General features: G+C 45.7%; 1 protein-coding gene and 2 pseudogenes across 1 annotated transcript; all 3 read right to left on the bottom strand.

Moving 5' to 3' along the window:
* Positions 1-307: 307 nt before the first annotated feature.
* LOC139176071 (retinoblastoma-like protein 1 pseudogene) lies at positions 308-1,231 on the bottom strand (annotated as a pseudogene).
* Positions 1,232-1,701: 470 nt separating this feature from the next.
* Positions 1,702-3,757, bottom strand: LOC109571756 (retinoblastoma-like protein 1 pseudogene; annotated as a pseudogene).
* A 141-nt stretch (positions 3,758-3,898) lies between these two features.
* Positions 3,899-17,327, bottom strand: LOC109572870 (very-long-chain 3-oxoacyl-CoA reductase-B-like). The gene is made up of 11 exons (XM_019980018.2): positions 17,127-17,327; positions 16,755-16,801; positions 13,058-13,133; positions 12,655-12,765; positions 12,400-12,467; positions 6,377-6,421; positions 6,115-6,149; positions 5,815-5,896; positions 5,251-5,316; positions 4,590-4,739; positions 3,899-4,399 (listed from the first exon to the last, which is right to left on the bottom strand). The coding sequence occupies exons 1-11, from the start codon at positions 17,284-17,286 to the stop codon at positions 4,292-4,294; spliced, it is 948 nt and encodes a 315-aa protein (XP_019835577.2). The 5' UTR covers positions 17,287-17,327; the 3' UTR covers positions 3,899-4,291.
* Between the last annotated feature and the right edge of the window lie 472 nt (positions 17,328-17,799).

Raw genomic sequence — 17,799 nt, 5'->3', positions numbered from 1 at the left:
GTTGTTGATATCTTTCAAACTCCTAGAAGCGCTGCACTGAATTTAGACAGCAGAGCACTCTTTGGCGTAAGGACTGACCCATCCATGGAAACGGATATCAATGTGATCGATCCAGCATCATTTGCTGGATTGTATTCAATGGGACTGTAATTTTATGTCCTGTTGTCCCTATTCTAATTGGAGAAGGAAATAGCAACCCACTCCAGTGTTCTTGCCTGGAGAATCCCAGGGACAGGGGAGCCTAGTGGGCTGCCGTCTATGGGGTCGCATAGAGCTGGACACGACTGAAGCGACGTAGCAGCAGTCCCTATTCTATGTCTCTGGCCATTAACAGAAGACAATGTCTGGGTGAAACTGACATATTTTCAGCGGTAATGCTTAAAGAAGGAACAAATTTCTATTTTGTTCCCTCTGTTATGATCCTGTCCTTACGCGTTCCCTTTGGGGGGAGTCTTCCCCACAAAGTCTCTTAGCACTCCCAGCCGTAGGAGAACTGTAGCCTTCATGGACAGAAACTGGAGACAACAGCTCCCTACCCTTTTGAAGACTTCCACTGTCAGTCCAAATTTCTTTGACCCTTGGATGACAAGGTCATCCATTTCTTTGACCCAGGAGACACTGGCATCATGGGAAAGATGTCCCTACCTCCTGTTTCAAAATTATTTGGGAATATAACTTCTTCACAGGTAGGAACTTTGCAGAAGCATGGAGAGCCTCCCACAGTGCAGAATCATGACTCCATACTAAATTCTCTAAAATCTGTTCTTCGATGCTGTTCAGGTGTTTCACCATGTCCCTGGAGAGTCCCTCTTCTGAGCAGATCATTACCTCTATCACTTCAGTTCATACTGTTCATGGGGTTCTCAAGGCAAGAATACTGAAGTGGTTTGCCATTCCCTTCTCCAGTGGACCACATTCTGTCAGATCTCTCCACCATGACCCGCCCATCTTGGGCTGCCCCACGGGCATGGCTTAGTTTTGGAAGGAATGATGCTAAAGCTGAAACTCCAGTACTTTGGCCACCTCATGCGAAGAGTTGACTCATTGGAAAAGACTCTGATGCTGGGAGGGATTGGGGACAAGAGGAGAAGGGGACGACAGAGGATGAGATGGCTGGATGGCATCACTGACTCGATGGACGTGAGTCTGAGTGAACTCGGGGAGTTGGTGATGGACAGGGAGGCCTGGCGTGCTGTGATTCATGGGGTCCCAAAGAGTCGGACACAACTGAGCGACTGATCTGATCTGATCACTTCAGTTCAGTCACTCAGTCGTGTCCAACTTTTTGTGACCCCATGGACTACAGCATGCCAGGCTTCCCTGTCCATCACCAACTCCCAGAGCTTGCTCAAACTCATGTCCCTCAAATCAGTGATACCATCCAATCATCTCATTCTCTGTCATCCCCTTCTCCTCCTGCCTTCAATTTTTCCCCAAATCAGGGCCTTTCCCAATGAGTCAGTTCTCCGCATCAGGTGGCCAAAGTACTGGAGTTTCAAGCTTCAGCATCAGTCTTTCCAGAGGACTGATTTCCTTTAGGACTGACTGGTTTGATCTCCTTGCAGTCCAAGGGACTCCCAAGAGTCTTCTCCAACACCACAATTCAAAAGCATCAATTCTTAGGCACTCAGCTTTCTGTATAGTCCAACGCTCATATCCATACATGACTACTGGAAAAACCATAGCTTTGACTAGATGAACCTTTGTCAGCAAAGGTTTTTAATATGCTGTCTAGGTTTGTCATAGCTTTCCTTCCAAGGAGCAACCATCCTTTAATTTCATGGCTGTAGTCACCATCTGCAGTGATTTTGGAACCCAAGAAAATAAAGTCTGTCACTGTTTCCACTGTCACTCCACCACCTCTATAACCTTATAAGAATAAAATGGCCACAGATTAAAAACTTTAGCAATCCAGAGAAAAGTACGAAGTGAGCTATAGGCAAAGAGGACAATTTCCAACAACAGGCCATCAAGGAATGATGAAAAATATATATCCTGCTCTAAAATAACTGACATGTCTATTGCGGTCTCTAATATTTTATAACACAAAATTTCTGCAAATTCCTGTTTGTTTACAGCGAAGTATATGCAAGATTCTGGCTGTTCATCTGTTGATTGAGTATAGTGTTGGCAGAGTTTCATTATGTTTCATTATGTTTTCTCTAGGATTACACAAACAAGACTCAAAAGTATTTATAACTTGGTTTCTTGGTGCATTTTTCGATCCAGCCACAATACTCTGTAATCAGCTCACACTTTGAGTGACTGAAGCAATAGGAGTTAATGATTCTACTTTTTTTCTTAAATACTTCTGTCCTGTCAGTAGGGTAGAAGGTATAAATAACGTTTGTTTGTCTCAAAGTATTGTTGACGGTTACACGCCACAGTAGTCTGGGTTGTCAGTTTCCAAACAGGGCATCACCAGTGAACCTTCCAGGAGTTTATTTCCTCTTCTGCATATTCTCCCCAAAAGAGCTTCTCATCATAACCACCAACAGTTAAAACATATTCTTCACACTCCGTGTTCACTGCTTCGCTATTGTCAGTAAACTGGAAAGGCCCTGGAGGCATTCTCTCCTTTAAAGTCTTCCTGTCAAATAGTTTTGAAACATCCGGCTTAAAGTAGTGTTCTTTTATCCCTCTGGCTATAGTTCACACAGTACAGCAGTGATACAGCGAGGCTATACAGAAGCTCTAAAATCAGCAATATGAAAATCAGGATGGTAAACCTTTAAAGATGAATTCAAGGAGTCTCATCTATTTGGGCATATAATGTCACTGGCGAAAATCAGATCCAAGCAGCACAGAAGGAAATGATTAAAGTTTACTAAATCATCTCCAATCATATGAAAATTATCCTGAGTATAAACAAAGTGTTCAAAAAAAATTTAAAAGCTCCTTAACACTGCAAGGAATCCTCTGCTTCCTGCTTCGTGGTAACTTTGGTGGCTCTTCACACGGATTTTGAAACACATCTTTAAAAATTGGCTCAAATTTTTTGAAAATTACAGTAGACACCTCAAAATTGCGTTTCGCTTAATTTCCTTCCAAGGTACGGTTTCCAACTGTGGGGATAATGCTTTTGAGGCAGGCGACAGATAACGAACAAGCCGACCAGTGTGTAACTTCCTCTAGCATGTCACAAGGCCTGCAGCGCCACCCAGATCTCGCCACCACCTCCACCTGCCTCAGCGTGGTGCCCGCCCTTGTTTATCCTCCTTCCGCTGAGCGCTACCCACAACCACCCGCACCAAGACGTGCTAAGAACGACGGCTCTTCGATGGTCTAGATGGTCTACATCCGCGCTTCGCCTCAAAGAAGTCCGTTTCTTCTCCAGGGTTCCGAGCCTGTCCTTCACCGGAAATGTGATAAAAAGCATATCATCTTAAGTGACTTCTAAATCTGCTTAAGTCGGTTTATTTATAAATTTAATTTTATTGCTCCTGGATTTCTCCCAACATTATGGAAAATTTCAAGATGCAAGAAAGTTGAAAGAGGTGTACATGTGTCTACCACTTAGATTCTGTTACCAACACTTTGCCATACTTGTCTAACCGTATTTCTATTTACTCTATCCATCTAACTTTTCAGTGCATTTCAAAGTAAATTGCAGACGTCAGTACACTTTTCCTAAGTAATCAGCCTGTATGTCATTAACTACAGTTCAATTTTTTTTTGCTGCTTTTAATTTTCAATATTAATAATAAAAGATTCTCCCCCTTTCAAGATGGAAAGAAATTCATTCATGGATTCTTCTAGTTGATGTGTTTCCACTTTCACACAGAGATTTCGGGATTTCTAATTTATTTGGAGTTTATGCAGGTACATGGTGTGAGAACTAAACCCAACTTTATACATATATATATATACACATACATACATACATACACAGGGGCTCTCTGTTTTAAAAGTATTTTTATCGAGATTTAATTCACATACCATAAAATTCACCCTTTTTAATTGTGTACAATTTAGTGGGTTTTAGTATTTCACAAAGTTGTGCAGCCATCATGGCTACAAGCTATATTTGTACATATATATTATGTGTGTGTGTATATTTGTTTTTCTCCAAATATCTATCTAGTCTTAGCGGCATATATTAAGAGCTCCATTTTGCTGCCAGAGAGTTGAGATGCTGCAGTTGTCACTAATGTCCGTGTATTTGGAAGACCAATTCCGTTCCACTGGTCTGTTTGTCCGGTGGGAGGTCTCCCTAATAACGATTCTGGTTTAGGACTCTGGTAAGGGGCGGGGGACGACAGACATGCGGTCACACCTTCAAGGCCTTTAGTCAAGTTCTTTGAGAAAGGAATCCTGCTACATTACAGCTCTTCAACAGAAAAAATCCTCTAGGACTGATAAAAAACCAACTGGGCAGGAGCATGGTCAGCAGGAAATCCTGGGAAGGAGAGGTACCAAGGATCAAGACACGCCCCATTCTTGAGTCTCCCCTCTCCTCTCCCGGCTCCCCAGCCCGGGCTAGGGGCCCTCCCCTTCTCTGTCCGTCTCCCCCTTTCTGAGGACTAGTGGACCCGCACCAGGGGCTGTTCCATCCAGCTCGCACCCTAGGACTGCCCCCAGGAAAGCACCTGCACAGCGTGGCTGAGGCACCCAGTGGTTTCGGAAGTGAGGCCAAGCGTGTCCAATGCTTGCCGAGCGAAGTCTTCGGAGCTCACTACGAGCAGTCCCTTTTTCAAGGGATAGGTCATATTTGTTTCAACCAAAAAGGGGCTCACTGTCTGCAGGTAAGAAAGGGGCCAAGATAAGAACTCCCTTCCCTCCCAAGCCTAAGCTCCCGGGCCCTCTCCGAGAATCCCTGAATCCCACCCCTCTTGCGGACCACGCCCCCAGGTATGTGCTGACCACGCCTCCAGGACCACGCCCCCTCGAGAACCCACCCCTTGCGACTTTCGTTCCACGGAAGCTTTTTCTTAAAAAAGGTTCTTCCTTCCTTCTTCCCTCTTTCTCTCTCTTTTCCTTCCTTCCTCCCTTCTTCTCTCTCCCTCTTTTCCCCCCCTCCCTTCCCTTCCTTTCTTTCTTAAATTTTACTGAAGTATAGTTGATTTACACCCACCGAAGCTTTTTGAGACTGAGTCGCGGTCCTCTTTCAGACCTCACCCCCACCTCATTCCCAGCCCGCCCCTCCTCCTAGGAGCCTCACTGAATCCAAGCTCCTCCTCCCTCAGAGCCCTCCCCTCAAGAGTTGCCACTCCTGCCCCTCTCGAGCTCCTTCCCTCCGGGGTCAGGCACCTGCACGATGACACCTTTGGAGCGGTACTCTACCCCCACGGCCACGGAGAAGCTTCGCACAAAGGCCTGCGGAGAAGAAAGGAGGGTCCCAGGACGACGAGCTTTCCGCGTCGAGTCCTCCAGCCCGCCCCCTGTCCCGGCGTGCCATCCGTATCCTAGAACCTTCCCCTGTTCCCGGAGGGGCCCCTCCCTCAGGGCTCAAGTTCTCACCTTAACACCCGCAAGTTTCTTTGCTCTAAGCCCTCCTTTTGTTCCCATACCCCTCACTCTCCATTCCAGCCGCGCCATTCTCTGTATATTCCCTGACCTCCTCCCACCTAACCGGTTCTCGAAATCCTAGCTTTCTTTGCTCTTAAAAAAAGAACACAAAATCTGACTTGCCCACTGGACTGTGCCCCAGATATCTGACCTATTAATAGCTTCAGACTCTGATGAAACATCACATACACACACACACACACACATTCCGGTCTTTTCTGCCATAACCTCAGGGCCAGAATTAAGGGCTACTGTAGGAATAACAGCATGGCAGCCAGCCTGTGCCCGGTCTGTGGGTCTGGGTACCTTGGTGGCCGCATACACTGCTAAATATGGATAGGGCCTCCTGTCAGCTACTGAAGATATGTTGATGATGATGCCTTTGCCCCTGGAGGAGGAAGCATTAGTTGGAAGGCAGTCACTGCCAACGGGGAAGAGGGTCTCAGTGATTTACCCACCTCCCCACCCTTTAGTCGCTGTGCTAATCAGAAAGATCAGAGAGATAGGGAAGAGTTGGACATGTGAATGGGAGAGCTGGGGAATAGAAATAGCCAGAGGTTGGATGGGGAAAGATCCAGAGTGAAAAACAAAGAGACTGCCTCTTACCTGCTGACCATTCCGGGCAGGAGGATTCTAGTCATCTGCAGGACGAATGAAGAGGATCCTGTCTTTCCTTCTTTCCACTGCCTTCACCTGCCCAGACTCCTGCCCCCTCCTCAAGTTCACTCCTGTCCCCCTACTTTCCATCAGGGACTATTCCGCTAGCACTGCCTCCATGCCAAGTCCAGTACTGCGGGATATTGAGGACCACCCAGAGTAGTCAGAGCTACGCTGACTCTGAACCCAGTCCCTCCTAGCCCTGACTCACCTGGGCCACAGACACCATGTTGCAGTTTATAATATCCTGGAGTTTCTAAGGGAAGAAAATGGAATCAATCAGTCCTTTCCTTCACCACAACTCTGCCACAACTCCCATATTTTCTAGCTTACTTTTCTTTTAATGTGGAACACAGTTTTTAAAAGTTGCATCTACTAGAATTTAATATACACATAAACTTCAACGCATCGACTCCACTTCTGGAAATGTATTCCTTTCTAAGATACTCACATATGTGGGGAATGCATATGTCCAAAAATACACATTATAACACAATTTGTAGTCAGATATACCAGGAAACATCCTGAATATCCTTCAATACTGGGATGAATAAATAAACACTGGGTAGCCCATGGATAGACCACTGAACAACAAGTAAAAAGAATAGATCAGCTAATTATTCTGATTAAAATGATCCCCGAGATACATGTCTACTTGTGAAAGGTAAAGTGCAGAACAATAGGCTGCCGCCATTTGGGTAAAAATTACATATACATCCTTCTGTAGGCATAAAGAGAAAAATCTATCACTATTTTAAACTGGGGGGCGCATTTGGGGAAGATTGAAGGGAGAAGGGAGATTTTCACCTTCATTTTGTAAACTTCTCTCTTTGGATTTTCTGATCAGTACATAAAGAGAAAAATCTATCACTATTTTAAACTGGGGGGTGCTTTTGGGGAATAAGATTGAAGGCAGAAGGGAGATTTTCACCTTCATTTCGTAAACTTCTCTCTTTGGATTTTCTGATCAGTAAACTATTTATAAATGCATACCATATACATACCAAAGTGCACAAATCTTAGAGTAAAAACTGAACACAAATCTTTAGCTTCTACCCGCATAAAGGAAGTATTGGGACTTCACTGGTGGTCCAGTGGCTAAGACTCTACATTCACAATACAGGGGGCCAGGTTCAATCCCTGGTCAGGGAACTAGAACTCACAGGCCGAACTAAAAGATCCCACAGCCGCAACTAAGACCCAGCACAACCAAATAAATAAATAAAATATTTTTTAAAAGATTCAATGCAACTGCTATTAAAATCCTAGTAGCATATTTTGCAGAAAGAAAAACCCTGCCCAAAATTCATATGGACTCTCAAGGAACCCTGATATTAGCCAGACTAATCTTGCATCCATCATTTCCACTTCTGGGTGTATGCCCAAAAGAATTAAAAGCAGGTACCCAACACTGCTGTATTTAAAATGGATAACCAACAAGGACCTATCGTATAGTATGTGGAACTCTGCTCAATGTTATGTGCCAGCTTGAATGGGAGGGGAGTTTGGGGAAGAATGGATACATGTGTATGTATGGCTGAGTCCCTTCGCTGTCCACCTGAAACTACCACAACATTGCTAATTGGCTATACCCCAATACAAAATAAAAAGTTTAAAGTTTGGGGAATAAAAAGCAGGTACCAAAACAGATATTGGTACATCAACAGTTCATAGCAGCATTATTCCCAACAGCCTAGTAATAAGTGGAAACAACCGAAGTATCTATCAAGAGGTAAGAGATAAAGGGTGATACATATTAATACATATGATGGAATACTATTCAGCCTTAAAAAGAAAATTGGGACACAGGCTGTGACATGGATGGACCCTGAAAATACTATGCTAAGTGAAACAAGGGAACATTTCATGCAAAGATGGGCTCGATAAGGACAGAAATGGTATGGACCTAACAGAAGCAGAAGATATTAAGAAGAGATGGCAAGAATACACAGAAGAACTGTACAAAAAAGATCTTCACGACCCAGATAATCACAATGGTGTGATCACTCATCTAGAGCCAGACATCCTGGAATGTGAAGTCAACTGGGCCTTAGAAAGCATCACTACGAACAAAGCTAGTGGAGGTGATGGAATTCCAGTTGAGCTATTTCAAATCCTGAAAGATGATGCTGTGAAAGTGCTACACTCAATATGCCAGCAAATTTGGAAAACTCAGCCATGGCCACAGGACTGGAAAAGGTCCGTTTTCATTCCAATCCCAAAGAAAGGCAATGCCAAAGAATGCTCAAACTACCATACAATTGCACTCATCTCACACGCTCCCAGCCAGACTTCAGCAATACGTGAACTGTGAACTTCCTGATGTTCAAGCTCGTTTTAGAAAAGGCAGAGGAACCAGAGATCAAATTGCCAACATCCACTGGATCATGGAAAATGCAAGAGAGTTCCAGAAAAACATCTATTTCTGCTTTATTGACTATGCCAAAGCCTTTGACTCTGTGGATCACAATAAACTGTGGAAAATTCTTAAAGAGATGGGAATACCAGACCACCTGACCTGCCTCTTGAGAAATCTGTATGCAGGTCAGGAAGCAACAGTTAGAACTGGACATGGAACAACAGACTGGTTCCAAATAGGAAAAGGAGTACATCAAGGCTGTATATTGTCACCCTGCTTATTTAACTTATATGCAGAGTACATCATGAGAAATGCTGGACTGGAAGAAACACAAGCTGGAATCAAGATTGCCAGGAGAAATATCAATAACTTCAGATATTCAGATGACATCACCCTTATGGCAGGAAGTGAAGAGGAACTAAAAAGCCTCTTGATGAAAGTGAAAGTGGAGAGTGAAAAAGTTGGCTTAAAGCTCAACATTCAGAAAACGAAGATCATGGCATCCGGTCCCACCACTTCATGGGAAATAGATGGGGAAACAGTGGAAACAGTGTCACACTTTATTTTTCTGGGCTCCAAAATCACTGCAGATAGTGACTGCAGCCATGAAATTAAAAGACGCTTACTCCTTGGAAGGAAAGTTATGACCAACCTAGATAGCATATTCAAAAGCAGAGACATTACTTTGCCAACAAAGGTCCATCTAGTCAAGGCTATGGTATTTCCAGTGGTCATATATGGATGTGAGAGTTGGACTGTGAAGAAGGCTGAGCACCGAAGAATTGATGCTTTTGAACTGTGGTGTTGGAGAAGACTCTTGAGAGTCCCTTGGACTGCAAGGAGATCCAACCAGTCCATTCTGAAGGAGATCAGCCCTGGGATTTCTTTGGAAGGAATGATGCTAAAGCTGAAACTCCAGTACTTTGGCCACCTCATGCGAAGAGTTGACTCACTGGAAAAGACTCTGATGCTGGGAGGGATTGGGGGCAGGAGGAGAAGGGGACAACAGAGGATGAGATGGCTGGATGGCATCACTGACTCGATGGATGTGAGTCTGAGTGAACTCCAGGAGTTGGTGATGGACAAAGAGGCCTGGCGTGCTGCGATTCATGGGGTCACAAAGAGTCGGACACGGCTGAGTGACTGAACTGAACTGAACTGAAGTGAAACAAATCAGGCCCAAAAGAATAAATACAGTATGATTCCACTTATATGAAGCATCTAGAATAGTCAAATTCATACAGAATGGTGGTTTCCGGGACCTGCAGGTAGTTAGGAACTGGGGGTTACTGTTCAACAGGTAGAGAGCTGAAAAAGTTCTGGAGATGGATGGAGGTTATTGTTTCACATCAATCTGAGTGTACACAAGACCACTGAACTGCACACATGAGTCAAAATGACAAAATTTAAGTTATATATATTTGCCATAACTTAAAAGCAAAGAAAAGAAAAAGAATGAAATTCTGATATTTGATAGCAACACAGATGAAGTTGAAAACATTATGCTAACTGAAATAAGCCAGACACCAAAGGAAAACTATTCTGTGATTTCTCCTGTATGAGGTATCTAGAACTAGCAAGCTTGTAGACACAGAAGGTAGAAATAGATGTTACCAGGGAATAGGGAAGAATGTGGAGACACAGATCCTGTATTTAACTTATGGGAGAAGGCAATGGCACCCTACTCCAGTACTGTTGCCTGGAAAATCCCATGGATGGAGGAGCCTGGTAGGCTGCAGTCCATGGGGTCGCTAAGAGTCGGACACGACTGAGCGAATTCACTTTCCACTTTCATGCTTTGGAGAAGGAAATGGCAACCCACTCCAGTGTTCTTACCTGGAGAATCCCATGGACGGAGAAGCCTGTTCTGCATGATTATTTCATGCTGCAGTCCATGGGGTCGCACAGAGTCGGACACGACTGAAGCGACTTAGCAGCAGCATTTAACTTATACTGCTTAATGAGTTTCTGTTTGGGATGATGGAAAAGTTTTGGAAATACACAGTGCTGACAGCTGTACTACATTGTGAATGTGTTTAATGCCACTAAGTTGCAAACTCTAAAATGGTTAAAATGGCAAGTTTTATGTTATATATGTCACAATTTTTAAAAAATTTGTGCTGATATTTCCATTACCCTGGCTCCATGTGGACCTTGTTACATTATTATTTCTCTTGTGTTCAATCATGAATTTTCTTCTAATATTCCTGGTTATATTTTTTTGGTGCTGGATATTTAATATTAAAAAAATTTAACAGCTATTTTGAGTCTCTGGACTACATCATTTTTCTCTACAAATGGTTTGGTTTTGCATCTCCCAGGTAGCTAAACTAGAGGGTGCTAAAATATCAGATCCACATAATCCCAGTGGAATTAGGATCACCTGAAAATTGGCTTCAGTTCCTATGAAACCTTCTGCTGTGCTGTGCTTAGTCGCTCAGTCATCTCCAAGTCTTTGGGACCCGCTGGACTGTAGCCCATCAAGCTCCTCTGTCCATGGGATTCTCCAGGCAAGAATACTGAAGTGGGTTTCCATGCCCTCTTCCAGGGCCTATGAAACTTACTTTACCCTAACTCCTGGATTACAGTGTTCAGGATTCCAGCCTAAAATCTGAGATATTTTCCAAAGCATGTGCTACGTTATTTGTTGCAGCTTCAACACTATCCATGTTGAAGGGAAATGTCGCTTCAAATGTCAGATTTCACCTCTCTTGGCTTCTCTCTTCCCTCAAATCTTGATGTGACAATTCCTCGTTGCCTTAGTAGGTTGATGCCTTCAAACAGTTATTTTAAAACTATTTTATCCAGCTCTTCTACTCGTTCTCATTTGCAGGGTTAGTCTTCAGTCACAACTTCCTCTAAGACCAGAGGCAGAATACACAGGCTGATTCTCCTTGCATTTTCTAAAATGAGCCTGTGCCTTCTTTTCCTTTTCTGACTTTTGTTATCACAGATTAATTTTTATTGGAGCATAATTGCTTTACAATGTTGTGTTAGTTTCTGCTGTACAACGAAGTGAATCAGCTCTGTGTATACATATATCCCCTCCCTCTTGGACCTCCTTCCCACTCCCTTATGCATTCCTCTTGAAATAATAATATTTAGAATTTATTCATTTATTTTTTTGTGTGTAGCAAAGTTTTATTAACGCGATAAAGCGACAGGGAAAGCTTCTGACATAGACATCAGAAGGGGGACGGAGAGTGCCCCCACTCCCTAGTCTTATCAAGGCCTTAGATACTTTTACCGGACCCACTCCCACAACATACTTCTTAAACTAACATGATTAGAACTAACAATAGAGAATTTAAAAGCCATCCTGATCTCCTGTTTTGTCTATGTCTAATAGCCCTCATTTATGGAGCACACAACTTAGGTTTATGTGCCTTATGTTGTCTTATCAGCTGATATTATCTTATCAGCTCTACGAGGTCAGCAAAAAACACTGATTCCATTTTATAGATATGAGACTGAGGCGCTGATTTTCCCACGTGGCTCATTCCCCGCCCCCTACTCTTTTTTTGGCCACACTGTCGGCCATGTGAGGTCTTATTTCCCCGACCAGGGACAGAACTCACACACACACCCCCGCCCCGCCCCCAACCCTTCATTGGAAGCATGGAGTCTTAACCACTGGACCGCCAGGGAAGTCCGTCATTTCTCCAGAAAGTTAGCATCGGAGAATATAAAACGGGCAGAACCAGATTCAATTTAGACAGTGGTCCTGGTTGAGCACTGTAGAAGGGCGCCCCGTGGAAGGAGAGCATAGATTCCCTAGCTCTCCACTTGATCAAGCTAGTGTACTGCGCGGGGTTTTCAACAGAGGGAGCAGTGTAAGGCCGAGGTCCCGCGGACTAGTTCTCGGTGATACTCACTTTGGCCGTGTCCTCACAGTCGAGCAGTTTACTCAAGCGGGGTGTATATTTTTGGCCCACGTTGTTTACTGAATGAGAGGGGACAAAGTGCTTGTGTCACTCCAACAGTCCCAGGGACACCGGGCGGGGGCCAAGGGGAGTGTTTGCCCGAAAGGGCGACCAGGAGAGTGTTCCGGGGTCAGGGTGAGCCGGGGGTGGGGGGGGGGGTGGGGACGGCTGAGAGCAGCGCTTCTCCCAACGGGCTCGGGGACATACCCAGTACTCCGACCTCCAGGCCCTTCAGTCCTGCCTCAATGGTCTCGTAGATTTCCAAGCCCCCGGTGAAATCCACCTGAATCACTCGTGTTCTTTTGCCGTAAAGCCCCTCTGGGAAGTGTGTGAGAGGTTGAGGGGGCGAAGGGGAGAGGCAGTGGGAGCCAGGCTTTTGGCTGTAATTCATCTCTGCCTGCATCTCACTCCAGTCTCAGTTCAGCCCCAGGCCCTTACCCCATCCTTCGGAGGCCCCAGAGGCACCGGGAGCCTGCTCCCTGCACCCACCTCGACCACGCCCCGACCACGCCTCCGACCACGCCCATACCCCTCCCCGCCCCAACGTCCAACTTAAGCCCTTAAGCCAGGAGGGCCGCGTTTCCGAGCTCCCCTCCTTTCCTCTACTCACCTATCTCCTTTGCCTCGTGCTTCAACTTGCTCAGGTCTCGACTGATGAGGACGACGTTCAGACCTCTCCGGGCGAGCTGCAGGAGATGCATTCGTTTATTTATTCACGAAAGCCACAAATATTTACTGTGTGCTGACAGCGTGCTGCGCTGTTGCAGGCGCTGCCGATGCAGAGGTGAGTAAAAGAGAAATAAGGGAAGTCGGCCCTCGCGGAGCATGCATTCTGGGGCCAGAGTATTCCAGGCAGAAGGAACAACAAGTGCAGAGGCCCTTGCACAAAGGCTGGCTAGCTTAAAGGACAGCACACAGTCCAGGGTGCACCGAATGAAGTATTCTTGCCTGGGAAATCCCATGTACAGAGGGCCCTGGAGGGCTACAGTACATGGGGTCATAAGAGAGTCGGACATGACTTAGTGACTAAACAACAACTAGGCTCCCCTGCCTTCGTGCCCACTCAGGGACATCGCTGCAGCTTTCTCCCATCTTCCCCCTGCATCACGCTCTGTCTTTTCTGGATGATTCCCGTTCAACATGCAGACCTGCCAGAAGGTCTTCTTTGTTCCGTGTTCCCCCATTTCTCATCACGCCACCCCACTTTACTCAACATTCTAAGAACTGCTTACCCTGGCTCTCTCCCGGGCCTGCTTGTACCCACTCCAGTTGGACTCCCGCTCCGACTGTGCCACCCAAACCACTCTCGTCAACAGTAATTTCCACGGTCATAAACCCAGTGCTGTCCTCAGCACCTCCCAGCAGTAGCTGACACAATCACCCCCTCCTCCAGGCAACGTTCTTCCCCTGGCTTCCCAGATATCTCTTCCAACCTTGGTTTCCCTCCTGCTCTGGCTCAGATCATGTGCCTCATCTTCTGTGCTTCTTAACTTTGAGTGTTCCAGGGAGCTCTTTGGGGTGATTCAGACTATGCTCCCCTTCTCCATCCACACCCACTACCATGGGCATCTCACCTAGTATTGGGACTTTATTTTTTACAATATTATGTATTTATTTATTTTTGGCTGTGCTGGGTCTTCATTGTTGTGCGGGCTTTTCTTTAGTGGTGGCAGGCAGGGGCTACTCTCTAGTCACAGTGCTCAGGTTTCTCTTTGTAGTGGCTTCTCTTATTGGAGAGCACGGGCTGTAGGCACATGGGCTTCAGTATTTGCAGGATATGGGCTCAGTATCTGTGGCTCCTAGGCTCTAGGGCACAAGCTCAGTAGTTGTGAGGCATGGATGTAGTTGCTCCTCAGCATGTGAGATCTTCCCAGACCAGGGATCAAACTCATGTCTCCTGCACTAGCAAATGGATTCTTTACTGCTGGATCACCAGGGAGGCCCCCTAGTCTTAGGACTTTAAATGGCATTGTTATGATGTTGATGCTTCAATTTCTATCTCCACCCATTCTGAACTCCAGAATGGCATTTCCAACTTCTGGAACTTCACAACTTGGATAGCTAACTGGTGTCTCAAATGTGTGTGTTAGTCACTCAGTCATGTCCAACTCTTTGCAACCCCATGGACTATATAGCCCACCAGGCTCCTCTGTCCATGGGATTTCCTAGGCAAGAATACTGGAGGTTGCCATTTCTATTCCAGGGAATCTTCCCAACCCAGGGATCAAACCTGGGTCTCCCGCATTGCAGGCAGACTCTTTATAATCTGAGCTACCAAGGAAGATAGAATGTCCAAAATGTCAAATTTAGAATGTCCAAAACTAGACTCCTTTCCACTTCCCCCAAACCTGGTCTTCTCCTCAGTTCAACTCCATTGCAGTAATGGCAGCTCCATTCTTTGAGGTATTCTGGTCACAAATCCTATAAGTAATTTATTTTATGAGGTCATCATTATCCTAAAAATCAAACAAAGATGACAAGAAAACTACAAACTAATACCCCTCATAAACTTAGACATAAAAATTCTCAATGAAATATGAGTAAATCAAGTTCAGCAATATAGAAAAAGGATAAGAGGTAATGCTGAAGCTGGGGCTTATTGCAGGAATGCAGGGTTAGTTCAACTTTTGCAAAATCAATTGATGTAATTTACCATATAATCAGACTAAAGAAGGAAAACCATATGATCACCTCTGCCGGGAGCCAGCATGGGAGTCCCCACCCATGACAAGGTCATGTGGGAGAGTTCTGGTGGGCAAGGCGAGCCAGAACTCGAGGGGTGCCCCTCTGGGCCTGCCTGAGCATCTACCCCAAAACCAGAATCTGTCTGTTTTACTATTTCACGACTTTCACCAACTCTTCTGACATTAATGGGGGGCTATCCCCAACCACCTTTCTCTGTAAGAAAATCAACTTAAAACTCTAGTTAATAAGTCTCCTGGACATAATAGGAGTGTTTCAATTCAAACCCCTCTGATGACTTTCTAGCTTGCCTGACAGGTTTGTTAATATTCACAGCCTCCCAACCACAAGAGGCATGGGAAGCTTAAGATATTCTAACAATGCAGAGCTTCTCAGAGAGTTAAAATTGTTAAAATAGAACTAGTAGAGGATTTCTTTGTTGAGCTAATGCTTGCTACCAAGTTTCCATATCCCTTACCTACTGTGTCCCTGGGAGTGTATTGATTAATATAGTTGGTGTATAGAAATGTAAGGAGTAGCTTTAATGTTTGTAACCTTGGACCCTCGAGTTAACATTTTATGACCCTTTCTTCAGAAAACTTATTTTTCTTTAAAGGTGATTATTCTAACGTCAGGCGCCACCCTCCGAAAGCATTAGATAATGTTGCATTCCTATAGGGCAAAAGTGTGGTGGGCCATAACAAGAAAAGAATTAACTCGAGGGTCCAAGATTACATGACCTTGTCATGGGTGGGAACTCCCGTGCTGGCTCCCGGCAGCTTTGCACTGGTGATTTCTTCTCCCCGGAAATTCCTTCTCCCAGTTATTCACAAGATTCCATCCATCATCTCCTTCTCATCTTTGCTCAATGCTGCCTTCTCAGTGACATATTTGATTACCCTATATAATAAAAATTGGAACCGGCACATCTCCAGGGCTCCCTCTTCTCCTTTCTTGATTTATTTTTCTCTTTAACTCTTTTTTAAATTTTAAATCTATTTCTTTCTTTTTTTGGCCACACCGTGTGGCATGTGGGATCTTAGTTCCCCACAGGGACCAGAGATGGAATCCTTGCCCCCTGCAGTGGAAGCACAGTCGTAACCACTAGACCACCACAGAAGTCCCTCTCTTTAACTCTTATAACCATTTGGTGGGCTTCCCTGGTGGCTCAAGCAGTAGAGAAACCACCTGCAATGCAGGAGACCTGGGTTCAATCCCTGGGTCAGGAAGATCCCCTGGAGAAGAAGATAGCAACTATTCCAGTATTTGATACATTATACATTTCATTTGTTTATCTTACACATATCTCCCCTCACTACAACATAAGCTTCAAGAAGACAAGGTCTTCTGATTTTTTAAAAAAATCTATTTTGTTTACTGTTGTACCCCCTAGTATCTAGAAGATGCCTGGTGCATGGAGGTGCTATATAAATATGTTTGGAATGAATAAATAAGAAGAAGCCCAGTGTAAACACCTGCCCCCACCCTGGGGAGCAGAGGAAAGGCTCCCTGGAGAGGATGTCTGTGGGAACCAGAGAGAGCACACCATTCTCAGTCTGATAGACTTAGCTGACAACAGGCAAACAGGAGAAGCCCTCCCATCACTCACCCAAGCCCTGGCTCACCTCATGTGCGTAAGCCTTGCCGATGCCGCTGGTGGCTCCTGTCACCACTAGAAAGGAGAGGAGGAAAGGGCAGGAGGGGATCCCCAGCCTCTCCTACCCCCGTCATCCACTTCATGTCCCTCTTGTCCCCTTTTGCACCTTTTCTGGGAACCCTCCTCACTGAGACCCAACCCTCCTGGTTTTCGTCCTCCTCTTTCATCGGCAAGGGGCTCTGACACCTCGGACAGGTTGGAGGACTTCATGCATCTCCAACCTTCACCCGTCATGCTTCCAGGGGTCACTGGCCTCTGCCCTGACTAGGGGTCCTCACCAGTCATCTGTCCGTGTTCCTGCTGCCCCGCCTCTACCTGCTTAGTGCAGAGCCCTTCTTACCTGCCCAGGCCCCGTGTGCCCGGAGCCAGTGGTTGCTCCGGCGTGCCTGAGGCAGCAGGTAAATATAGACTGTGGAGCCCACAGCCCAGGTCGCCCACAGCAGCAGGAACAGGGCTGTAACCGCTCCCAGCACTCTCAGTGCATCCCACTCCGCCTCCATCACAACCCCAACCAACAGATCACCCGACCTAGGACCAAGGGGGTTTTATCCGGGGCCAGCTATTAGAAGCCTGTGCGTTAGCCCCACCCACACTGCCAGTCAAGCATTCCACCCCGCCTCTCTCTCTAGCTACGCCCAATGAGAGTTTAGTCTAACCAACAGCCACGCCCATAGCCTTAGTACCGCCCCTTGATGGGTCCACATCCGAGCTCAAAGTCCACTCCCAACGCCTGCAGAGCCAGCATACATCCAGCCTCCTCTAAACCAACAGAGCTGGACAAAGGGTACCCACAGATAACCTCCATTTGGGTCACTGAACTCAATATCGCTGTTGGTGGGTGAAGGCCAGAACTGAAACGAGGGACCAGTCACATCGTTGTTCAGGCGCCAAGTTGTGTCCGACAGGCAGGGTTTGTCAATGCAGTTTGTCAGAAGAACCTCACCTACAACTTATCTGCCGGGGCAGTATAAAAGCCAGAGGCCTTACAATGGCTCTATGTAACCTTTCTCCTC

Source organism: Bos indicus, chromosome 18 (genome assembly GCF_029378745.1).
Source record: "Bos indicus isolate NIAB-ARS_2022 breed Sahiwal x Tharparkar chromosome 18, NIAB-ARS_B.indTharparkar_mat_pri_1.0, whole genome shotgun sequence".
Taxonomy (NCBI): Eukaryota; Metazoa; Chordata; class Mammalia; order Artiodactyla; family Bovidae; genus Bos; species Bos indicus.
This window is presented reverse-complemented; position numbering and strand designations above follow the sequence as displayed.